Source organism: Sus scrofa, chromosome 6 (assembly GCF_054392235.1).
Source record: "Sus scrofa isolate SSC_HxYL_T2T_F1_AM1 chromosome 6, Sscrofa_HxYL_maternal_Yorkshire_Landrace_v2.0, whole genome shotgun sequence".
NCBI classification, from domain to species: Eukaryota; Metazoa; Chordata; class Mammalia; order Artiodactyla; family Suidae; genus Sus; species Sus scrofa.
The window spans coordinates 46,406,266-46,431,762 of NC_139388.1; the positions used below are offsets into that span (position 1 = coordinate 46,406,266).

General features: G+C 39.7%; 1 protein-coding gene and 1 long non-coding RNA gene across 41 annotated transcripts in view; one reads left to right on the plus strand and one right to left on the minus strand.

Annotated features, from left to right (window-relative positions):
* DPY19L3 (dpy-19 like C-mannosyltransferase 3) overlaps positions 1-25,497 on the plus strand; it is a 79,316-nt gene that overhangs the window by 47,326 nt on the left and 6,493 nt on the right. For 23 of the 33 annotated variants that reach the window (XM_084960373.1, XM_084960392.1, XM_021094266.2 and 20 more), the window contains 9 exons: positions 888-1,019; positions 2,852-2,953; positions 5,162-5,235; positions 5,393-5,551; positions 8,769-8,891; positions 9,270-9,381; positions 10,006-10,062; positions 17,650-17,732; positions 24,513-24,645. In XM_084960373.1, the coding sequence (XP_084816499.1) occupies positions 888-1,019; positions 2,852-2,953; positions 5,162-5,235; positions 5,393-5,551; positions 8,769-8,891; positions 9,270-9,381; positions 10,006-10,062; positions 17,650-17,732; positions 24,513-24,645 (975 nt within the window). Of the gene's footprint in view, positions 1-887; positions 1,020-2,851; positions 2,954-5,161; positions 5,236-5,392; positions 5,552-6,257; positions 6,596-6,704; positions 6,877-8,768; positions 8,892-9,269; positions 9,382-10,005; positions 10,063-17,649; positions 17,733-24,512; positions 24,646-25,497 lie in introns of those variants that run through there. The other 10 variants (XM_084960378.1, XM_084960390.1, XM_084960369.1 and 7 more) reach the window with 3 other exon arrangements.
* LOC110260976 (uncharacterized) overlaps positions 1-25,497 on the minus strand; it is a 108,355-nt gene that overhangs the window by 9,783 nt on the left and 73,075 nt on the right. For 2 of the 8 annotated variants that reach the window (XR_014806039.1, XR_014806045.1), the window contains one exon: positions 24,233-24,316. This is a non-coding gene — a long non-coding RNA (uncharacterized LOC110260976). Of the gene's footprint in view, positions 1-12,866; positions 14,922-18,849; positions 24,317-25,497 lie in introns of those variants that run through there. The other 6 variants (XR_014806038.1, XR_014806041.1, XR_014806042.1 and 3 more) reach the window with 5 other exon arrangements.

Sequence of the window (25,497 nt, forward strand, 5' to 3'; positions counted from 1 at the left end):
TTGGAGTAGGCCACGCCTTCTTTGATAGAACACCAAAAGCACAAGTAACTAAAGAAAAAAATAGATGATTTGGACTTCATGAAAATTAAAAACTTTTGTACTTCAAAGCATGTCATCAAGACAGTGAAAAGACAGCTTGCAGAATGGGAGAGATTTGCAAAAGCGTATGTCTAAATAAGGATTGCCAGAATAAGAAATCTTACACTCTTTCAACTATAAAATACGGGTAAAAGATTATATAGACATTTCTCCAAAGAAGATATATAAACGTTCAGTAAGCACATGAAAAGATGCTCAACGTCATTAGTCATTAGGGAAATATAAATTAAAACCACAGGAGTTCCTGTCGTGGCTCAGTGGTTAACGAATCCGACTAGGAACCATGAGGTTGCGGGTTCAATCCCTGGCCTTGCTCAGTGGGTTAAGGATCCAGCGTTGCCGTGAGCTGTGGTGTAGTTTGCAGACACGACTCGGATCCCAGGTTGCTGTGGCTCTGATGTAGGCTGGTGGCTACAGCTCCAATTCGACCCCTATCCTGGGAACCTCCATATGCCGCTGGAGTGGCCCAAGAAATGGCAAAAAGACAGAAATAAATAAATAAAAACCACAGTAAGATACATGTTACAACTACTTGGATGGCTTAAAAAAAAATTAAAGACAAATAACAAATATTGGCCAGGATGTGAAAAAATATTCTGTAACTTAAAGGTAAATAAACAATTACTGTGACTGTGATTTATTTTCCTTTCTTAGACTATATTACTTGAAGCTAGATGTGTTTTCTGCCTCATTTATAAATGGGATGTATCCAGCTGGGGACCAACATGTCAGCATGTGGGAGTCTCTAGATAAAATCTGTCTAACCATCTAATCTTTGGTTGTCGCAGGTGACATGGCTCTATGGTATTCAGCTAACAGGTTTGCTCCTGGTCTGCATTCTTCAATTTTTTAATTCCATGATTCTGGGATCATTGCTTATCAGTTTCAACCTATCGGTATTAATTGCAAGAAAAATTCAGGTAGGACCTTTTTTTGTCCTTAACCAAAGTAAACTTTGTTTTTTTTCGTTGTGTGGTTGTTTGGCCCTTGTTTTCATGTAGAATAGAAAGTAGAATTTATGACCAAATTCCCACTAAAAATCAGTGGGGGCATTATTTCCTTTTTTTTTTTTTTTTAAGCGCATAGCATTTGTCTTTGAGCTTTTTGATGTCATCCCTTCATTTTGACATTTATTATTTCTTAGAAAATTGGGATCTTGATTCAATTCAGGATTAGCTAGAGATACTTTTTTGAATACCATTGGCTTGAAGTTGAAATAAAAGAGGAGAAACGTTAACTTTTTTTCCTGCGTGAACTCAAGAGTGAGAAGAACCTGTTGCTTAGGGAAATGTATTTGCCACCGTCTTTCAAGCTGATAGGCATCTTGTTGTTATTTGAAACAGTAACACCACTCTTTCCCCCCATCCTTCCATATAAATTATTGCTTTTGAAGTGAATTAAAATTAGCTCTGTTTTGAGAAATTTGAGATTCCAAATAAATGCCTTTAGAAATAATGGGACATTTTCTAGAGTAACATGCTTGACATCGACTTGATCTTTTGACTTTGTTATATAATTTAACTTTATTAAATTTACATTAGATTTAGGAGTTCCCGTCGTGGCACAGTGGTTAATGAATCTGACTAGGAACCATGAGGTTGTGGGTTCGATCCTTGGCCTTGCTCAGTGGGTTAACGATCCGGCTGTGGTGTAGGTTGCAGACGTGGCTCAGATCCTGCGTTGCTGTGGCTCTGGCGCAGGCCGGTGGCTACGGTTCCGATTAGACCCCTAGCCTGGGAATCTCCATATGCTGCGGAAGCGGCCCTAGAAAAGGCAAAAAGACCAAAAAATGAAAAATAAAATAAATAAATGAATTTACATTAGATTTAAAGAGTTGCAAAGCCTGTTTTCTTTCTCATAAACACTTCTGCGTCAACAAGCTGTTTTGTTTTCCACTTTAGGAAGCATAAATCCTTTTTCTTGTTCCTCTTTTGAGTGACAGCTGCTATGGACAAATCCTTACAAAAATTTTTAAAAAGCAGGCTTTTAGTTGAGTGTTACAAACTGGTTCTCATTTATTAGTCTTTTAACCTTAACTGTAAATAAACATCACTCATATTCGAACTTGTTAAATATTATTCAATTGATAATCTACAAAATTATTCAAGAGTTGTAAGAAAACTATTATATATCAACACAATTTACTTTTTTATAGGCTTTTTATTTAATGGGTTATAGTCTGTGATAAATGAATTAATGGGTAAATGATGAAAAGATTTGTTCGGTATATCCTGAGTACCCTCTAAGGTACCATGCTCTGGAGGCAGAGGTCTTAAAAAAAAATTGGGGGCGGGGGGTAGTTCCCAGTGCAATGCAGTGGGTTAGGAATCCACCTGCCCCACTGCAGGGGCTTGGGTTGCTGCAGAGATGCAGGTTCAATCACTGGCCAGTGCAGCGGGTGAAAGGATTTGGTGTTGCCACAGCTACAGTGTAGGTCACAGCAGTGGTTTGGATTCCATCCCAAGCCTGGGAAGTTCCATCGTATACCATTGGTGTGGCCATTCAAAAAAAAAAAAAAAAGGATTATGACACATTTCCTCATCATATGGAGCTTATTATTAGGTAATACACTTACTCTTAGAAAATGACAAATACTAAGACCATGAAACCTCATGAAAATTAGGTTATTAGGTTTTATTTTCCCTGTGTGTTGTATGACCCAATGTTTTAAATCCTCAAGTAATCTCATCTTAAATGTTTATGAAGTTATATTAAAATGTAGAAATTGAAACTCAACTCTTTTAATTTCTAGAAAAATCTGAAAACTGGAAGCTTCCTTAATAGGCTTGGAAAACTGTTGTTACATTTATTTGTGGTTTTATGTTTGACACTTTTTCTCAACAACATTATTAAGGTAGGTCAATAAAACAACATATATAATTTAGCATTACTAAAGAGTTACCAGTTCTTCTTTAAACAGGCACAGTTTACCTTTGTTTCAGTAACAGGATTATTTTCTAAATTTTAGTCCTTGATTTCTATTCACTCTTTTAACATGTTCTACTTTGAAGTCACCTTTGGAGTTAACTAGACTTTTTAAAAAGTCGTCTGTAAGGGAGTTCCCATCATGGCTCAGTGGTTAACGTATCTGACTAGGAACCACGGGGTTGCTGGTTCGATCCCTGGCCTTGCTCAGTGGGTTGAGGATCCAGCGTTGCCGTGAGCTGTGGTGTAGGTTGCAGACGCGGCTCGGATCCCGCGTTCTGTGGCTCTGGCATGGGCCAACGGCTGCAGCTCCGATTCGACCCCGAGCCTGGGAACCTCCATATGCCACGGGAGCGGCCCAAGAAATGGCAAAAAGACAAAAAAAAAAAAAAACCTCATCTGTAAAAACATTAAACAGTGATTTCTCTAAATTTAAAAAAAAAAATGCTACTTTTCAGAGAGAGTTTTCTATACTGTAGTACTAAGAAAAAGATGGCATGATTTTTATTGGGGTTAAGTTCCTTAACATATTTGCTTTTGCTCAGAACCGGAATGATTTCTTGAGATGATTTTGTCCACCCACCCCCACCCCACCCCCAGGGCAGGCAGATGTCAGGACAGAAGGCATCTGCACATTCATGATCAATTCCTCTGTAAGAGAATTACAGTTCTTCCCCCTGTCTGTTGATGATCAAAGAATAAAAGACTCTTCACTCATTCAGCCACATTAAACACCTCTACTCCAGGTCCGTGTCACTCTGTTCTTAAACTCCATATAGTGTGGAAGTTCCCGTCATGGCTCAGTGGTAATGAGTCCAACTAGTATCGAGGATGCAGGTTTGATCCTTGCCTCGCTCAGTGGGTTAAGGATCTGGTGTTGCCGTGAGCTGTGGTGCAGGTCACAGATGCAGCTTGGATCCCATGTTGCTGTGGCTGTGGCGTTGGCCGGCAGCTGCAGCTCCAATTCGACCCCTAGCCTGGGAATTTTCATGTGCCTTGGGTGTAGCCCTCAAAAGCAAAAACAAGGACAAAAACCTTCCATATAGTTGAGTACTTATCAAAAGCTTGTCTGAAAGGAACAACCAGCATTTCTGAAAGACTGGCTGAAAGAGATGGAGTCCATCCATTTCCACATTCTAGGTGTTCAGCCTAGATTAAGCCAGCAGAGAGCTAATGTCTGGACCATTGCTTTTTGACTCCCCAAAGAACAATGTTTTTTGAATTACACTTGATGTTCTGCCAGCCATTTGCAATGAGAAGAATTAGAAAAAACAGTCTTTGACTATAGACTGCTTGCTGTTTTCACCGTACCCCAGGGGAAAATTTCTCTTGAGTCTCAGTTTTAGGACTCTTAGAATTTCTTCTGAGCAACTGGTTCATTTTAATCTTATCACCCTGCGAGTAACATAAATGCTTTTATTTCCTTCTTTGCATTTGCTACTAGACTGCCCAAGCCCAAGTTTGTGGCTCATCTCTAGTGAATATGTTTTGTGGACTAAGATCAGTTCTGGATTAATCTTACTTTCTTTTCCGTCTTCATTTTCCCACTGATACAATTTCTTTACCCATGTTGTAGAGGGTTTTGTAAGCCATAAAGTAGAAATAAAATAACATGAGTTAAAATTATACTCACTATTAATAAGCACTGGCATTTGGTCTCTTCTCCCCTTGAGGGTTATTAGCGTTGTTTGAATTGGCTTTGTGTGATTAAGTCTTATTCAATTATATCTGCAGATTAAAAAAACCCAAAGTATAGTTTTTGTGGACTTTGTTCCTATTTGAAGTTTCAGATTATGATATTTTCGGTTTTCTGATTTAAAAAATTGTGCTTACTGGGCTTCAGCTGTCTCCTCTCAAACCAAAGAACCTCATCTTTTATCTATTTTTAATGTTGAACTTATGCCTCGATTTTGTTTGCAAAAATGATTCTGTGAAAGAAAGAGAAGAAAGAAATGAAATGAAAGGAGGGAGCTTGATAATCCCTGCTTTAGAATTCCTTAGTTCTAAGAACTATTGTGAACATTTACTAATTTTACCCATACAGTCCTGTGAAGTGGGACACTGAATATGTGGGAAGTTATCAGAAAACTATGCATGAGGAACTAATGGCAATTTTCATTTTCTCCCTCCCAAATAGAGAATTCTTAACCTCAAGTCAGATGAACACATATTTAAATTTCTGAAGGCAAAATTTGGGTTTGGAGCAACAAGGTATGACTGAACTTAAAGTATGTGTTTGCTTTTAATATTAAATCAGCAGGGTCTTAAGATGTAGGTTATCAATTGTTAATTTTAGGCTTATTTTGAGGAAAAATTTGAGGTTTACTTATATTGAATTTAATGCTTGGCATTCCCTTTTGTTTCCCAGAGATTTTGATGCAAACCTCTATCTGTGTGAAGAAGCATTTGGCCTTCTGCCTCTTAATACATTTGAAAGGCTTTCCGATACTCTGCTTTTTTATGCTTATATATTTGTTCTGTCCATCACGGTGACTGCAGCATTAGCTGTTGCCTTCCGTAATCTCAGGTATGGCATATTTTAGAAATCTAATTCTGTACTTTAACGAACTTGTTCTGTGTTGCAGAAAAATTGCTAAATGGAAAATCAAAACGTCAGATACAGGAGAGAGTAGAGTCATCTCGAAGGAACACACCCAGTTTAGAGTGGACTCCACGCTCCGTTGTTAGGAATGGGGTAGTTAAGAGACAGCAGAAAGTGAGGATGCTTTGCAGATAGTCTGGGTTGAGCCCTGGCTCGCACACTTGGGAACTATGTGATTCTGGAGCCAGTTACCTACCCCTCTAGTTTTTCCATTTCCCTTTCTGCAGGATGAGAGTATTAAGAACACCAGCTCTACAGGGTTTGGTGAAAAACAGCTAAGTTAAAATAACATAAAGTACTTAAAATAGTGCCTCATACATAGAATACATTGTAGATTTTAGCTGATATTAGCTGGTGTTGTTATTATTGACCCAGAGTCTCTGTTTTCTTCCCATTATTAATTTCCTTTGTTTTTCTACCTTTCTTTCTCCAGCTGCCTTTTTTTTTTAATTTCTCAATAAATATCAAGAGTTAACCATTGTTTATTTGTTTTGTTGTATCTTGTTTAAGGGCTTATAAAGTCAGAATAGACTGTAATTATTAACATCTACTCAAAGTCTTAAGTATTAATTGACAGTGTTTTTAAAAAAAAAAACTTAGCATGCCTACTAATCTATTTTTTTTTTTAAAGTTGGGGAGTATGAAGACTTTTCAAAAACTTGTAGAATACCTACCTATCAAGCCGATGGATGTTTTTGCATTTATTATCCATGTTAGATTGAAAGAAAATTAAGTGCAAGAAGTTGAAGCTACTGTCATTTGTGAAAACTTAATGAAGCCCAGAAGGAAGCCCTTTTCCTATGTAGTTAGCTTGCCAATTAAGGTGCTGGTGAACTGTGAGTCACAGCCACTGGAGAGCTGAGCTGGGAGAAAGTCATTACAGTGAGCCCTGATCACTCGAGGTATTTTATGATTATTAAGAATGAAGCAACGTTGAACCATGAAGATATTTCATTGACTATAAACGATGTTAGTATCTTTCAGAAGTGTTCTTTTTATACCTAGCCCAAGATAAAAATTTAGCCCTGTGAAAATAGATGGAAATTATTCTAGACAGTGTAATTTAATATTATTTCAGACACACCAAGTGTCGACAGGACTCTAGACTGCAGGCAGAGCAGGAAGTTGAGTTGGCCTGCAGTATTTTATGAGAATGTCTGCCATGCTCAGTGCGAATCTATGAGCCGTCTCTGAAAGCTGATTTGGTATATGATCACAGATAAAGATTTTAAAGCATCTTCCTCTACCAGGTAGGGACATTAAGACTTTATTAGAGGAAAAGCCCTAGATTAATTAAAGTAATTTAAGAACTATAGTGTCTTAATGTGAATTCTAAGTAATTTTTTTTCACTTTTTTTTTTTTTTTTTCCTCTTTTTCTTTTTAGGGCTGCACCTGGGGCATATGGAAGGTCCCAGGCTAGGGGTCGAATTGGAGCTATAGCTGCTGTCCTAGGCCATGGCCACAGGAATGCAGGATCTGAGTAGCGTCTGCCACCTACACCACAGCTCACAGCAGTGCCAGATACTTAACCCACTGAGGTAAGCCAGGGATTGAACCTGTATCCTCTTGGATACTAGTGGGGTTCTTAACCCATTGAGCCACAACGGGAACTCTAAAAGATATTTTATCAGTGCCAAGTATTTAGTATTTCTTAGTACTAGGAAGGATGTTACTGTTATGTTTGTACAACACATCTGCCTTAGTGTGTAGGATACACCCTGTTCTTTATTCATGGGATTAATAGAGCTTTGCAGCTCAGCTGGACGGACCTAGGGGGGTGTCGTAGAATTCTCCCAGGTATCCAGGGAGGATGGGAGTGTATCTTCTCTTTGTCTGGAGTAATCTTTTAGTATCAGTAGAAGCCAGAGTTTGGGTTATAATATATATCATATAAGTAGAGATTATTACCACTGGTGAAAATTACCGTTGAGTATCATTTTAATTTTCTTTAGTATCTAGGGTTGTGAAAAGAGGATTTCCAGGAAATAATAGTTCTGTACTTACATAGAGGCATCGTACATATCCAAGTCTATTGGATTTATGTAAAGGATAAACGGGGCCTTTATAGAAGTATTACTTTTATCCTAAACTGGCAGTCCTTACTGTTCTTTCCTTTTTCCCTTGGCAACAAATTGTGCAAATCCAAACCCACTCATCCATCTCAACATCGCTCAAGTGGGGACCACCAGACAGGATGCGCTTCTCAGCATGATGCAGTATAGAGTACATCATATCCCCATGAACTGTACTTGCCAAAGTAAATGAACTTGACTCTAATAATTAGCCTCTAGATCTAATTACAAGTTTATAAGAAACACGGGAATAGAGAAGTGTGTTAAATGGCACCACAAGGGAATATTCACCATTCCCGCCATCCAGAAGGTGGGAATAGCGAATAGTTATAGGACAGATGATGCATTTTCTTCAACAAGTAAACACCCTTGAAAGCAGCAAGAGGGGAGTACTTTTGCTGACTAAAAGATAATTCAGAGAGACATTGTAAAAGGCAGTATGAAAGCTTTGGTTCCTGATTCAAGAAAGCATCTGATAAAAGCTGTTGCAATAAATAGAAAATAGAACATGAACTGGGTGTTAGATAATTAATGTTAAAGGATTATTAATTTTATGGGTGCAGTCATTTTTATGTAGCCATATTTGATTTTAAAAATATGTTAGACACACATAATGAGGTATTGGTAGGTTAAAAATGTGATCATCAGTTCATAAAGCAAATGAATTTGAAGCTTACAGATACATTTTTACTTTTTCTTCTTTATAAAAACTTTAAAAATACTAGTTACTCCTAAGATATCTCTAGAGAGCTCTTGTTTCAGTGTTTCCAAAAGAATATACTTTTTCTATCTTATATAATTTAAGGGATTGAAGGACCAAGGTTTTGCCTAAATTAAAATGAAATTTGTTCAATTTTAGTTAATCTAATTATCAATTCATTTATATTGCGACACTTTTAGCCTCATAAACAAATTCAGAATTGATCAGAGCTGATTATCTTAGGTAAATAATACATTTCTAAGCATATGAAAGCATAGATTTCTTGTATCTTCTTCTTTAAAAAAAGTTTTGACTAAATTAAAATAAGATACTCAGCTTTAATTTTGTATATGTGCTTATTTCATCCAGTGATTCTACAAATCAGCAATCCATGGGTAAAATAGGAAAGTCCTCAATCGGCCTGAAACCAGAAACTGCCTACAACTTAATACATACCATTCTGTTTGGATTCTTGGCATTGAGTACCATGAGGTATCTTTGTCTTATGCGTTTGTGTGTTTTTGTTTGACCCCTCTTTACCTGACGTAATTTAGCAATGTGATGAACTGACGGTCGTCTTCATTAATGATTATGGTTCCCATAAAAATGTCCTTATTTACTGTCTTCTCCCAGTATCAAATATTATTTATAACCAGTTTTTTCCTGATTATCAATATAGTTCTATTTGTATTTGTATGATAGTTCTCAAAAGACAATGGCATGAATACCTAACCCCTTAGCAGATGGTTTCTGCATAGTTTCAGTGAGATTTTACCGTCACAGCAAACAGAGCTGCCTTTACAACCATTTCAGACTCCAGGTTTCTGCACAGCTAGCACTGTTGACTTTTTCCTGTTTCTGTTTTTACAGAATGAAGTACCTCTGGACATCACACATGTGTGTCTTTGCATCATTTGGCTTATGCAGCCCTGAAATATGGGAGTTACTTCTGAAGTTGATCCATCTTTATAACCCAAAGAGGGTCAGTGCTCTCCCTTTTCCCATTTGATCTTTATGATTTTTAGTATTTCTTTCATATCAATTTGGTTTTTTTTTTCAGTAGCCCATGCATCAGTTTGATAAAATGGATATAAAATTAAAGCTAAAGCTTCATAGTTGATACATTATGATTTTATAAGGAGTTATTTTAAAATAAATAATATTTTTAATTTTAGCTTTATTTTCTAAAGCATTTTTTTTCCCAGACCATAAGTTCATTATACAGAATTTGGAAATACTGAAAAACACAAAAAGAAAAATTAAAAATCATCAGTAATCCCATTATCCAGAGTTAACACTATTATTATTATTATTAGTTATTATTATGATATATAATACAAACGTAATTACTAATAAGTGTATGGGAGTGATTAATAGCCCGTTAGTGCAGTTCTGGGTTGTTCTGCCCTGTGAATTCACTAGGGGGCAATATGGTAGAAACCACAAGTGTCTTATGAATGACTCAGTTGTTTTGTGTATTGGAGACTCAGGCTCCATTGAATTATATTTTTGTTGTTTCAAAAAAAAATCTTATGTTTACAAAGCAAAAATGTAAAGCAAAAGTATTCCAAATACTTATAATCTAAATAATGTCTTTCTTAAATAGATATGTATAATGCGATATTCAATACCGATACTAATACTGCTGTATCTGTGCTATAAGGTAAGACTGATTGTCCTCATTCTTGCCTTTGAATTCTATTTAGCAGAATAGTTGCTTTGACTCAGTGTACTTTGTGTATCATTGACAAACAGGGTAGTTTACAGAGGTTATAAATGTCTCCTTAGCTTCTTCTTATGGCAATTAGCATTGACAGGAAAAATGATCTATTTCCCAAAGTAGGATTTAACAAGTAAAAACACTATAGCCAAATACTACAATTTAATCATTCTAATTAATCTTGGTTTTGACTTATACTATTCAACTGATGCAAATTCTGAAAATAAAGTTGTTTTCAGGCCTATTTTGAAGTGAATAAAGGAGAAAAATTAGCTTTTCCTGTTACCTCCTTCTTATTAGAGTAAGAATCTTAAACTGCATCTTACTTTAACCTACATTTATTCAGTGCTTAAAATCTTCTTTGTAGGAGGGCTGGGCACATATAAACAAGTGTAGTGTAAGGTTCTCCTTGTCACCTCTCCTTCAGTTTCAATAGGGAATTATGAAGTTCTTCATATTCTCAGTTGGCTAATTTCTGAAATAACATTAACTGTGCTTCAATTCTGAGACCCCTCCACATGAGAGACAGTGATTTTTTTTTTTTTAAATCACATCTTTCAGATTTAGAGGCTTGAATTGTTACCTGGACAAGTGGCCTGGATTATCTTATCCAATTGAACTCTCACCCTCTCTTTAAAAAAAAAAAAAAAAAGAATTACATATTTTTTGAGATTAGATTTTTTTTTCAAATTTTGATATAAGTAAGAACAGTAGCTTTCAGACTGCACCATGTATATAGCCGCTGATTTGGGAGGGTGGCTAAAAGCAGGCCAGGGGGTGAGGTGTTGTCGGGAACTCAGCCACAGAGAGGATCAGCTACTGCAGCTCAGCTTTTGGATTTATTGGCATATGTTTTCATGTAAAATTTTATTTGAAACAAAGGCTTTAGGCTAAAAGAAGTGTTTGATAATCACTGTGTCGGGCAATTCTGTTGTAAATATTTCAAAAAAGGATGTTCTTTCATGTTCCTGTCTATCAGAACATTTGTTAGGGGCAGACCACTGGGCCAGCTCCCAGTACTAGAAAACAGAAATAGATCGCCTCTGCCATCCTGCCTCTAGGAATTTTATTGCTTTAGTACAGATAAATAAAACTTCTTAAACATCTGGAAAGTAGCAACTAAGAATTAAACAGGGTACATGTTTAATGATGAATGAGGTCACTTATCTTCACACGTTGATTCTTCTCACAGAAAAGATGCTGCTCATCATCGTTCTGTCTCACCACTAAAGACACAGACACACACTGTAACAGTCTTTTCCCACTGTCTCTGCATGTAGGCCAAGTTCCTTATGTCTCAGCTATTTATTTGAATTTTTTTTTTTTTTTTTTTTTTTTTGTCTTTTTAGGGCCACACCTGTGGCATAATAGAAGTTCCCAAGCTAGGGGTCGAATTGGAGCTGCACCTGCTGGCCTGTGCCACAGCCACAGCAACGCGAGATCCAAGCTGTGTCTCTGACCTGTACCACACCTCACAGCAACACCAGATCCTTAACCCACTGAGTAAGGCCAGGGATCGAACCTGCATCCACATGGATACTAGTTGGGTTCATTAACCACTGAGCCACAATGGGAATTCCTATTGTTTTTTAGGGCCAATACTTAGGTCTCTTGTTCTTGATGAAATTGAGGAAGGACATTATAGAAGAAATAAACCGGCAGCATCAGCATAACCTGTGAACTTGTAGAAATGCAGGCGTTTGGGTCCCACTCCAGACCTACTGAATCCGAGGCTCTGGGAGGGGGTCCAGCGATTCTTGTTATAACCAGCCCTCCAGGTGGTGCTGCTGCACCATCAAACCTGAGGAATCCCTGCTCAGAACAGGGCTTCTCAACAGCGGCACCATGGACATTTTGGCTGGATAATTCTTTGTCTTAGGGCCAGTCCTGTGCATCATAAGATGCTTTTACCTTCTTCCCACTAGATGCCAGTAGCACCAACCTCTAGTCATGACAATCCAAGTGTTTTCAGACATTGTAAAATGTCTCCTGCAAGTGGGGTAGAATCTCTCCCCTCACCCCTGAGAAGCTTTGCTACAGGAGAGCCAGTGACAGCACTGGAAAAGTCCATCACTTCCTCAAGACATCTTTGTAGATGGACCCTGAGTAAGGGACTTAGTAGTAATTCTGCAGAATCCTTCCAAAGACAGGTGGCGTCGCCTCTCTCAGTCCTAATGCATCTAGCTTTCACTATATAAAATAGTTTAGGGAGTTCCCATCGTGGCGCAGTGGTTAATGAATCCAACTAGGAACCATGAGGTTGCGGGTTCGATCCCTGTCCTTGCTCAGTGGGTTAAGGATCCGGCGTTGCCGTGAGCTGTGGTGTAGGTTGCAGACGTGGCTCGGATCCCACATTGCTGTGGCTCTGGCATAGGCCAGTGGCTACAGCTCCGATTTGACCCTTAGCCTGGGAACCTCCATATGCCACGAGAGCGGCCCAAAGAAATAGCAAAAAGACAAAATAAAATAAAATAAAATAGTTTAGACATTTTAGCTTCTCAAAACTTGTAAAAATTTAAAATCACAAATAAAGATCTTATGCATATTAGGGGTTACCCTGAAACTAAATATTTCCCAACTATTGAACACATTTATCTGTAGGTAATATGAACTCATGTTTCAAAGCTCGTTTTAAGTCATTTACACAGCATTTGTAATGAGGATTTCAAATTTGCTTGCTCATAATACCTGTTTTGCTATATGTCTCTTTAAGATAATTCTGATTAAACAGGAAAAGTATGTACTAGTCTCCATTCTATTTCTTTTTATTTTTATTACTCAATGAATTTATTACATTTATAGTTGTACAATAATCTTTACAATCCAGTTTTATAGGATTTCCATCCCACAACCCCAGCGCATCCCCCCCATCCCCTGAACTGTCTCCTTTGGAAACCATAAGTTTTTCAAAGTCTGTGAGTCAGCATCTGTTCTGCAAAGAAGTTCAGTCTATCCTTTTTTCAGATTCCACATGTCAGTGAAGGCATTTGATGTTGATGTCTCATTGACTGACTTGACTCAGCATGATAATTTCTAGGTTCATCCATGTTGTTAAAAATGCCATTACTTTGTTCCTTTTAATGGCTGAGTAATATTCCATTGGGTATGTCTTCTTGATCCACTCCTCTGTCAATGGACATTTAGGTTGTTTCCATGTCTTGGCCATTGTATACAGTGCTGCAATGAACACTGGAGTACATGTGTCTTTGCGAGTCATGGTTTTCTCTGGATAGATGCCCAGGGGTGGGATCAAATGGTAGTTCTATGTTTAATTTTCTGAGGCATCTCCATACTGCGTTCCACAGTGGTTGCACCAATTTACAATCCCACCAACAGTGTATGTAATAGGGTTCCTTTTTCTCCACACCCTCTCCAGCACTTACTTCTTGTTTGTAGACTTTTGGATGATGGCCCTTCTGGCTGGTGTAAGGTGGTACCTCATAGTGGGTTTTGATCTGCAGTTCTCTAAGAATGAGTGATGTTGAACATCTTTTCATGTGTTTTTTGGCCATCTGTATGTCTTCTTTGGAGAACTGTCTGTTTAGGTCTTCTGCCCCTTTTTTGATGGGGTTGTTTTTTTGGTATGGAGCTGCAGGAGGTGTTTATAAATTTTGGAGATGAATCCCTTGTCAGTTGATTCATTTGTAAAGATTATCTCCTGCTCTGTGGGTTGTCTTTTCGTTTTGTTTAGGGTTTCCTTTGCTGTGCAGAAACTTTTGAGTTTGATTAGGTCCCATTTGTCTATTTTTGTTTTTACTGTCATGACTCTAAGAGGTGGATCTGAGAAGATGTTGCTGTGGTTTACGTCAGAGAGTGTTTGGCCTATGTTTTCCTCTGAGAGTTTTATAGTGTCTGGTCTTATATCTAGGTCTTTAATCCATTTGGAGTCTATTTTTGTGTATGGTGTCAGGGAGTGTTCTAATTTCATTCTTTTCCATGTGGCTGTCCAGTTTTCCAGCACCACTTATTGAACAAGCTGTCCTTTCTCCATTGTGTATTCTTGCATCCTTTGTCATAGATGAGTTGGCTGTAGGTGCGTGGGTTCAATTCTGGGCTTTCTGTCCTGTTCCACTGATCTCTATTTCTGTCTTTGTGCCAGTACCATACGTTTTTGATGATTGTTGCCTTGTAGTATAGTCAGAAGTCCGGGAGCCTGATTCCTCCAGCTCCATTTTTCTTTTTCAGGATGTTTTTGGCTATTCTGGGTCTTTTGTGCTTGCAAACAAACTTTAAAATATTTTGTTCGAGTTCTGTGAAAAATGTCTTTGGTAATTTGATAGGGATTGCCTTGGGTAGTACAGTCATTTTGATAATATTAACTCTTCCAATCCAAGAGCATGGGGTATGTCTTTCCATCTATTTGTGTCATCTTTGATTTCTTTCATCAGTGTCTTACAGTTTTCAGAGTACAAGTCTTTTGTCTCTTTAGGTAGGTTTACTCCTAGGTATTTTATTCTTTTGGATGCGATGGTAAACGGGATTGCTTCCCTAATTTCTCTTTCTGATCTTTCATTGTTAGTGTATAGAAATGCTGTTGAATTCTGTGTATTAAATTTGTATCCTGAGACTTTGCCAAATTCATGGATGAGCTCTAACAGTTTTCTGGTAGAGTCTTTAGGATTCTCTAGGTATAGTATCATGTCATCTGCAAATAGTGATGGTTTTACTTCTTCCTTTCCAATTTGGATTCCTTTTATTTCTTTTACTTCTCTGATTGCTGTGGCTAGGATTTCCAAAACTATGTTCAAGAGTAGTGGCGAGAGCAGACATCCTTGTCTTGTTCCTGAGTTCTAGTCTCCATTCTAAAATCAAGAGTTTAATAAAATTATTGCCATCATGTTGATTAACTTATTGGGATACCTGCAATCTCATAGAAACTACTGCTGATCATTTAGGGACAGCAATTAGTTAATTCAGCATTTGTTTTCACATTGTTTAAAGAGTTTACTCATGTACAACTATAAATGTAATAAAATTTATTAAATTAAAAGTAAATAAATTTAAAGAAACAAAACAAAAGCGTTTACCATAAGACTACATCACTAGATTTTAACACTTTCAGAATTAACAATAGCAACTTTCAAACTAGAAAAATAGGAGTTCCTGTCATGTCTCAGTAGTTAATGAACCCAACTAGGATCCATGAGGACATGTATTTGAACCCTGGCCTCGCTCAGTGGGTTAAGGATCCAGCGTTGCCGTGAGCTGTGGTGTAGGTCACAGATGAGGCTCAGATCTGGCATTGCTGTTGCTCTGGTGTAGGCCAGCACTACAGCTCTGATTCCACTGTGTGTGCGGCCCTAAAAAGGGCCTGGAAAAATATTTAATATCCATTGAATTTTGAATTCAAAATATGTTTTATACCAAAATAATTTAAACATATCATTTAAAAGTTAGTATTCAATAGAATACAATAACAAAATAATTATAAAGGCGTTCTTGTAGCGCAGTGGGTTAAGGATCCCGTGTTGTCAGGGCAGCACCTCAGGTGGCTGTGGGGCACGGGTTTGATCCCTAGTCCATATGCCATGCATGGGCATGGCCAAAAAAATAATTATCAAAATTAATAAGGATAATGAATAATTGAAGCCCCCGTCGTGGCTTAGTGGTTAACGAATCCGACTAGGAACCATGAGGTTGTGGGTTTGATCCCTGGCCTTGCTCAGTAGGTTAAGGATCCGGTGTTGCCGTGAGCTGTGGTGCAGGTGTAGGCCGGCAGCTATAGCTCCAATTGGACCCCTATCCTGGGAACCTCCATATGCCACAGGTGCGGCCCTAGAAAGACAAAAAAAAAAAAAAAAAAAAAAAAAAAAAAAGGATAATGAGTAATTGAAATCTTACAAAGGTATCAGTTAATCAGTAATTTTTTCTGCATTTCCTTTGAAACCTAGAACTAGCAGTGCTGACACTTGCTTTTCCATCAGCGGCAATTTTCCTGATTCGCCCACCCAGGAGACAGAATATGAATGAGTAGTAAAAATGGCCAAAGATGAGATAACAGAACAAGAGAATGAATGGGCTAAAAACCATAGCCCTATACCAGTCAGGTGCCACTTTGGTTCTAGCAAGTGGTTCTTAAATAAAAAGATTGTTCTTGTAACATTGTCACGGGGCTCCTATTCCATTCTGTAGGAAATGAGTTCTGCAGTTCACCTGAGCTTTTTTTTTTTTTTTTTAGTTTTATGGCTGTACATGTAGCATATGAAAATTCCCGGGCCCCAGACAGACTCTGAGCTACAGCTGTGACCTATGCTACAGCCATGGCTACACCAGATCCTTTTAACTCCTCGCCGTGGTTGGATTCTTAACCCACTGTGCCATGGTGGGAACTCCTTGGTATATATTTAGATGATCAAGTCTCTTGAGCCAAATGCCATCTGATGAAACAATTAACAATTGTTGAATTAAAAAGACACGTTGTATTAGAAAAGCAGTGGATTCAGAGTGTAGTTTTTACGTTCTGTCTGCATAACTTAGGTAACTCAAGTTGAGTGGGAGGCCCCAGTGGCATAAATATAATACTCAGGTGTACCAGATTTTCTTGGGAAGTCCTGCTTTCAAATATTCGTCTCTCCCCTTGTACCTGTAATTGTCGTAGTCGTTGTCAAACCACTGGTCCAGAATTGTAGTGCACACAGTATCATCAGCATGTCACACAGTGGAAAGAGGGCTGGATTTAGTCAGATTTCCTGTTGAGGCCTGATACAGTCAGGATCTCTCTCAGAGCCAAGGTCTCCATACAAGTACAATGAAAAAGAAATAGCCAGAGTTCCCATTGTGGCTCAGAAGTTAACGAACCTGACTAGTATCCATGAGGACTCAGGTTCAATCCCTGGCCTCACTCAGTGGGTTAAGGATCCAGCATTGCCATGAGCTGTGGTGTAGGCTGCAGACATGGCTTGGATCCTGCCTTGCTGGCCATGGTATAGGCCAGAGGCTACAGCTCTGATTCAACCCCTAGCCTGGGAACCTCCACATGCCTCAGGGTGCCGCCCTCAAAGGACAAAAAAAAAAAAAGAAAAAGAAATAGCTATGGGGATGATGTCTTCTACTTGACTGCGAGGGTGAAATGAGAGTCCCTATTCCAAAGCATGTCTGCAGCTCTAAAATGGTGTTGCCTTCTATAGGGAACATCCTACACTTAAAGACAAATTACATAAAGTCAGTCACATTTTTCTCATAGCCTGTGAACCTTCTCGTGGGGGCTATTCCTGTCATATCCAAATCGATATTGTACTGCATATTAACAACGCATTCAACAGCATCTTTATTAGTGTAAAATAAAAGTTCACCACACCTCTAGTCCTAATTAGCTCCAGGTCAAAATAATTTTGGAGACTTTTCTCAGACGTCATCTCACTCATACCAGGAGGGCTGACTGCAGAGGTAAAACAGTTCTCACGTTCCAGTTGCCATGCTTATTTAGTTCACCAGTTATGTGCAGTTTCTCCTTTTTCCCTCTAATCTTAGTGATAGTTGTGGGTGTGGGGATGGATTTTGGTTTTGGTTTTGTTTTGTTTTTAATTTCAGTTCTGGCCAGGAATGATGGATGAACTCTCCGAGTTGAGAGAATTCTATGATCCAGATACAGTGGAGCTGATGAACTGGATTAAGTAAGAGGATTTTTTTTTTTTTTTAACCTTTCAAATTTAAAGTATCTTTTAAGAGTCACTGTGGACATCATTAAGTTTTTGGTTTATTGTTTTTTTTTGGTTTTTGGTTTTTGAATCTAATTATGAAGATGCATTCATTCTCTAGTTTTTCTTTAAAACTCTGTATTTGAAAAGAATTGCTTTCCATTGAGAAAAACGCTTTCTAACCACAGTCCCATGAAGAAGGGAAAATACCAGTATGGAGAGGGAAACAGAATCAGAGGAGGCGTTTCAAACCAGTGACAACCATGGAACAAAAGTTTACGTTCTGTGTCCACTTTTATCTTTATCATTTCTTTTGGTTTAATACCATTCAAATTTTCTATTAATACTGACACATAAAATACTCTTTTCTTATTAATCATTTTTAAATTATGCTGTAAACTCCAGTTAATTAGAGTCCACCTGGCTCAGGGCAGACTCTGTTTTAACCAAACATCCTGCCTAAGCTTAGGCCTAGAGAAAATTTGAAACATGAAAACCAGAACTTTTCCTCTCTGAAGCTGACAGTGATTTCACATTAGATGGGTTTTTATTTTTGCCTGCACTGTTGTTGGCTTTGCCTCAGCATTCGGCATCAGCATGAGATTGGTGTCCTTCAAAGCACTGTTAATGAAACCTGCCTCCCGCCAGCAAAAATAAACTTTGCCACCCAGAGCAGCATTCCTGTGTCCTGTGATACTGTATTGCCCTATTTTCTATCCAAAAAGCAGCCGCGTAGTGATTCACACGTAAATAGATGCTGCAAATCTTGTGTGACATCTTCTGAAAGGATCGGCTGTGTTGTCTTCATCACTTGGAATTTTAGTAGCCGTATTGGCACTCTCTCATGACTAATGTTTACTAACCAGTACAGCTTGTGTATTAAGAGATGGTAAATGTTTGAGAGCTTAGGTCTCTTGGGGACAATACATGGATTTTATAGATTTATACCAAAAATACATATGTGGCTGTGGCCCCTGTGTTGGACTGGGTTTGACTAGATGCAGTGAGTATGATTTCCAGAGCTGAGAGTATGAAGCAGTGCTTCGTCTTTATTTATTTCACTTTAAATCATGGCAGACAATTGCAGCGTAAATAATTCCTTCAGTTTTTATTTGCGTAAGGGAAAAAGAAGGTCATTCATATGAAGAAAAGCTAATTACTTTTGCATTAGGTATAGTCAACTAGAAATTTTTGACGTGTGCTTCTGAAGGTGAGGCTGATATTTTCTCTTTTTAAATTGCACCATCGATATGAATAGTGGAAGGGCACTCACCCTGGTGGAGTCGCAAAGGTGGCAGATCTTCTGGATCCACTTGGCTCATTAAGAACATCCCCCCACGGCCCCCCAGTCTTTTAAGAATTCATTGTAGCGTCATTAAAAGTTTATTCTAGCAGAGCCCCAGCTTTCTTTGGTTGTGTCAACTGGTTGTATGTAGTGTAATGCCTTCATTCTCATGCATTTTGCTCACCAAAAGTTATTGAAAGTAACATTTCTGGTCCTGAAAAGTCATGGACGCACGCTTACCCCAGGTGTGACGCAGACAGTGTGTTAGTCTGTTATTTCTCCCACTGGGGGAAGTGGTCTTTGTTCTCACAATCTCCTCTTACTAAGGGCTCTTCTCCCCGTATGGAGACTTGCTCTTTTCACTTTTTAAAAATCCTCAGCAACTGAAGGATTTGTATTGTTCCCCCAAATTGGTTCCATTGTGATCTCATCTTGCCTGTTTTCCCTTCAAAGTCTTCAAATCCAAATTGTTGTTTTTGCAAAAATAGCTGCTAGGCATGTTTGTGAAATAAGCTTAAGTGATGATGAATGTATGCCAAAATAGGGTCTGTTTAGACACAAAATCTCTCTGTTTAAATCAACATTTAAATCAGCTCTGGTCTGTAGGCTTCAGTTCCAAACACAAGTGAAAGCACTTATTATTCTTTTAACCTGCCCTGATTTCTCCTTTTTTTAAAAGGTAAAAATATGGCCTTCTGCTGTCACTCTGCTGCTTTATTAGTAGGTTTGAGCCGTGCTGGGGAAGAGGCTGTGGCCTGAGAATACATAGAAGGTATTGGAAAGTCTGTTTGAAGCCCCCGAAGGCAGGAGCCAGCCCCGTGGTGCCCACTTGCACCGTCAGTGAGGGCTGCCTGCTCTCCATCCTGCCGGCTTCCATTCTCACGCAGCCCAAGTGAGACACACATCTGTCCTCTGCCAGGGTGGTTGTGACAGCATCTGTTGGGGCAGGGGCACAGCTTCCCTTACAGGACAGCTGCCTGTCCTCCGGGACAGGAGACAGTGACCCGCAAAAGCTCTAGGGGATGCAAGCGACTCTCCATTTTGGCACAGGGCAGCTCTTGTGTAAAGCGTCAGGAAGAAGCTTCTGCCATCTCCCAGTCTCCAAGGCGTGCTCGCTGCTGGTGCTTGATGCTTGGTGCTTGGAGATTAAATTCCCCTTTAGGCAGCCAGGGGACGTTGTGGCAGCCAGGCCACGGAGTCTTCCATGTGGGAACAGGGGCGCCATCCCTCCGCGTGCCTTCCACGCCCTGGCCTGGGTGTTCCGGGGGCTGGCGGCCTGCCTTCCATGGTGTACTGAGCTGCAGTGTGCCTGCCTTTGCACCAGATTTAAATGCGGATGTTCACAGTAACCCCTTTAGCTGATGATGTTTTGTTTCTGTTTTTTTACTTTCTGGTATCTCTCTCAGCAAAACCCAGGCTGGTACTTGTATCGATTTTATGTGTGATTAGAAAGCACAGTTTACTTCAGCAAGGCCAAATGTCACAGCAGTTGGTCGTTGATACCTCGTTCCCTTGAGTCCTTGGAGTGTTTCATTTGTGGTTCCTGAAACACTTCTTTGTAATAATTAAGAGAGACTATAGCTCTGACTGTTTTGAGGTGTGACGTTTCAACTACTTGGCTTTAGGAGATTTTCACTAGAAATAGCCTCTTTCCAGTCAAGAAGCCTGCTTGTGCAGTATTTTCTCAATGGGCCTGAGAAAACGGACCAAACCTCCTTCACATTTAATCAAAGCAGAAAAATTACCGTATATTTTAAATACGATGTAGGTTAAGTTCAGACCTTAAATGCTCATAAGCCTCTTTTATATTTAATGCCTCATTTTGGAGCATTTGCACAATTCTATAAATTTTTGAAGCGTAGATAAAGCACATGTTCGCACGTTATAATGCTCAGTTTACCCATTAGTTCAACAGTAATTAACTTGTTGAAGCTTAGAGCTTCAAAAATAAATGAGATTATTTGTTCAAAATGCCATCAGGTCTTCCTGGAATGACATTTAAATTATATAATGTAAATCCGTTTGACCTGTGAGTCCTTGTCATTATTTAGTGACATTTCTTACAGAAGAAATTGTTTGCAGGTTGGGCAGCCTGCTGCGGAGCTTGGCAGAGAGCTATAAAAACAAATTATTCTTTCATTTTATACATCATTTGTTCAAACATTGGTAAAAATTGCTTTGTTTTTCTCTAATAGAGAAGTGCCATTCAGTGGTTAAGCGCACACGAGCTATTTTAGACACAGACCACAGACTGTGTCAGCAGAAGTATCTGTGCAGGAAGAAGAGCCATCATTACGTCTGTCATCCTGCCCATTGTCATTTAAGGACAAAGAAGCCCTTTTTTTACTTGCTGAGTTTTCTACAGAAAATGTAAAATGCCACAAATTTAGGTTTTTAAAGTTTAGAAAATGTGTGATTTTTTTCCCCCCACTTCACTTTGCTCATTTATTTTACGTTTGCATTTGCTTTACGGGCAAATGTCAGTGTTTAAGGGAGCAACGACATAGCTCAGATTTACCGTAGGGCTAGCATTTAAAACCAAGTCAAACAGAATCAAGTAAATAAACAGTATCTCTACTATGCTTGAAAGTCAGTTGTTTTCAAACAAATCTTATATCCATTTTATAGGCATTAGGGTGCTTGTGTTTTGCTACTTTAAAGTAAAACCAAGGACCTTAGCAAAAGACTGTTAAGAATCCAGAGGGTTGAAGCATGAGCAGTCGAGAGGGGTTATATTTCTTATACACTTTCTGACTCTTTACTCCTGAGGCCAAACATTAACCCTTATCGCAACTGAAGGAGTTTTATTCTATTTTTTTCCTCACCTCCTCTAGGTAGTCATGTGACATGACTTGCTGGCCTGGTGATGGCTGCTGCCGCCCTGGGGACCGTGCCCCCCGCCTCCCCCAAGTGACAGGGGACAGCAGGTGCTTTTAGAGGTTGCAGAAGAGAGAGGCAGGATTGACCCTGATTGTACTATGTCTGATGTGTTTCGTTTCCAGCATAGCCACAGGCGTACGGAAATCATGTGTCAGTGTGTGGTGGACTAATGACAGGTTGGTTTTGAAGTGTTTGCTGGTAGTGAGCTGAGTCTGGCTGGATTAGCTGGTAAGCTTCATGAAGACAGGGCGTGCCACATTTGCCAGCCCAGCACATAGCAGTTCCTCAGTAACAACTTTCAGCTGAATGCAGAATAACCTTATAACTCGCCAGCAAGCAGTTTAGGAGTTTTGACATTTTAACCCCTGTTTTAAGTGTGCTAATTACAGTCTGGGAAGGAGGACGGAAGCTTGGTCGTTAGCCAGGAATAGATAACAGGCCAGTCATCTGTCTCTGCACAATTAGAACCAGCCCTCTAATTGTGCCAGATCAGATCCCCCGATGCTGAATCCTGTTATGTATTCAAAAGTGATGATGCTGAGACAGTCTAGAGATTTGAATGGATACTGTCAGCTGGGCTGCTGGATCTGTTGTTCGTGGAGAAGACCACTCTGGTGCTCTCAGGCAGTAAGAGCGTACAGACCAGGGTGGTTTTCTCTCCCCATTCCTCTTGCCTCTGCCTCATGCTTTGCCAGACCTGGAGACCAGGCTCATCGTCGCCCTGCATGCAGCAGATCTCTTTGGTCCAGAGGATCCAAGGACAGCCACATGGTGGCATTCATTCCTGATGGTTCTGTATAACGTATTGCAGTGGAATGGTTTGTGCCAGTTACGATTCTACAGAGGGAAGAAGACTGGTTTGGAGAAATGACGGCATCTTTGATTTCCCCGTCCAGTCGTTACTCTCTTTAGCAATTACGGGGGACTGTGAATGAGGCAGCACGATGTAGATGGCACAGACTCAGCAGTTAGTAAGTATTGAATTCAACTGAAGTTTTGTGAAAACGTTTCACTAAGGAGCTCTGTGCACCGTCACCTCTTCATGTAAACCCTCCTATTTCCCTGACCATGAATTCCCTGTGACTTGCTGGTCCAGGGGGACACAGCAGACATCTGCTCATGCTTGTGTTCCTGGATCTGGTTGTCAGAATGGTGACATCCTGTGAAGCACAGCCACACTCACTTGCAGCTTTCTCCTGCTGGGCTCCAGCAGGAATAGGAGAGGGTGCACATTGTGTATCTTTCTTTGTGTGCTCATTCTAATTTCTCTCCACTTTTCTCCTCCCTTAAGAGAACTTAATCGGAATGCAAGTGAATGAGAGTGTCCATGTTAGAAAAGTCTTGCATTTTTCAAAAGTAAATTATTTGTAAATGTTTCGGCTTAAACCATAGGCTGCCTTGCTTGTAGACGTGCTAAGGCCTTTGTTGGATGGCATTCACGCTGTAATCTTAACGTTAAATTGGAGTAAGCAGAACATCCTCGTGGCGTGTTTGAATAGAAGCTTGAGCACCAGAGCAGGTCGTGCCCTGAGCTCCAGAACCATCGAGAACAGCCTGCTCGGGCTTTTGCTGCAGAGTATGCTGACTTCTAACGATTTCAGTTAGACTTCCTCCCAAAACAATCTCCATCATGTTAACTTCCCCAGCAGCCACAGACTCCTTTCTCAACACACGAACAATAGGCGTTTCTTGCGGTATTCTTAGGGGGCCTCGGGGACATTCTGTATTGAGCACTATCCATACTGAAGGGCTCTGAAGTGCTTCGTAATAAAAGGACACCTTGTTGATTTGCAGGTGGCTTCCAGGTTTTTAAAAAAAAGGAAGGAAATGAAATCAACTACTAGGAATCTTTTTTCCCAGGGGGCAAAAGAGAAATGCTTTCACTGCAATCAGGAAGCCTTTCCTTGGCCCTCCGTCCCTGCCCCTCACACCCCATGGGGAGGCAGAGAACCACAGTGTGGTGGTGGATGGCAGGCAAGATCATAATTTAATATCTGAATGCCCCATACTCCTTACGATGCAGGCAATCTTTCATAATCAGGACTAAAGGAAAAGAATACATAAAATGCCTCTGCGTCTCCATCAGAAGTGTTGTACATCTTCATATTTAGTAAGAAGCTATTTGCTATTTCAGAATCTTCTTTTCATGTTCTTTTGTTTTTACTAGTTTTTTTTTCTGAACAATAATTTTTAGTGATACCTATCATCTTCTTTGTTTTAACCAAAAACCTTTGGAACTGACTCATGACCAGCTGCAGTTCCTAGCTTTATAATTTGTTTTACTCTAGGCAGCCCTTTAGTTGTTTCATACCAAAGCACTGGCAGTCTGCTGAGGCCTCTCTTGTTAGAATTGGACCCTCTGGAACAAGAGCAGGAGAGCATTGTAGGTTTTAGCCTAGAAGACATAGAAGATACCCACATCCTAAGACAATGCATTTCAAGAGTAAACCCATCAAAACAGAAAATTGGAAGCTTCCTAATCATTGTCAACAGCAGATCACACCTACATCGCTGGGTGATCTTGAGAGTGTCATGACTGTCTTTGTGGAAGGGTAGCTGTGGGCTTAATGCAGACTCTAAACATCTTTTAGCTCTAACACGCCAAGAAAGGCTGTGTTTGCCGGGAGCATGCAGTTGCTGGCTGGCGTCAAGCTGTGCACGGGAAGGACCTTAACCAACCACCCGCACTACGAGGACAACAGCCTGAGAGAGCGAACCAGAGCGGTGAGGGTCCCTCCGGGCTCACATTTGGGAAAGTTGGGTTCCTGCTGCGTGGAGGCTCTGTAAGGGCAAGGTGGAGGGGCGCGCACAGGGCTGTCCCCGGCGTCTGACCTTGGCGCCCCCCCATCTCGTGAAGGCGTGCTGTTTAGGCCTTATGATCCTCTGGGCTAGCAAAGTAACTGAGAGGACAGTGCCTTGAGATGTACAGAAAGAGCATCTGAGGACAGAGCCCTCAGAGCTTTGAACTGGAGAGAGAAGGAAAAGGAGTAGAGGAGTCACATTTCTCATGGACCATTTTGGTGGGGGGGGAGAATACGTGACCTAGCCACACAGTTCAAAGTTCAGAACATACAAAAGGGTACACAGTGAAATGGCTCCATCCCACTCCTGTCTTCCAGCTATTGGTTTCACTCCCAGGAGGCAAATAATGTTAACCAGGAAATTTTATGTACACACACGCACATACACACACACATTCATGTTCTTGTCCCACTTTTTACAAAAGAACTAACATACTACATCTTGCTTTTTTTGACACTTAATATTTCATTCTATGGAGATCATTCTGTATTGGATATCAACAGCTTCCTTGTTATTTTTAAAGCTGCATAGTATTTTATTATGCAGATTAGCAAATTCTGTTTAACCATTTAGGTTGTTTCCCTTTCTTCTGCAATTACATAAACAATGTTCCAGATGATAAATCTGTATATTCATCACTCTGCACGGGTACAAAGTGTGTATCTGTACATCAGACTCTTAGAGTAAAACTGCTGAGTCACAGGGCAAGGGCATTTGTCATTGAGGTAGAATTATTACATCTGTCTGAATTATACCAATTTACATTCCAGTCAG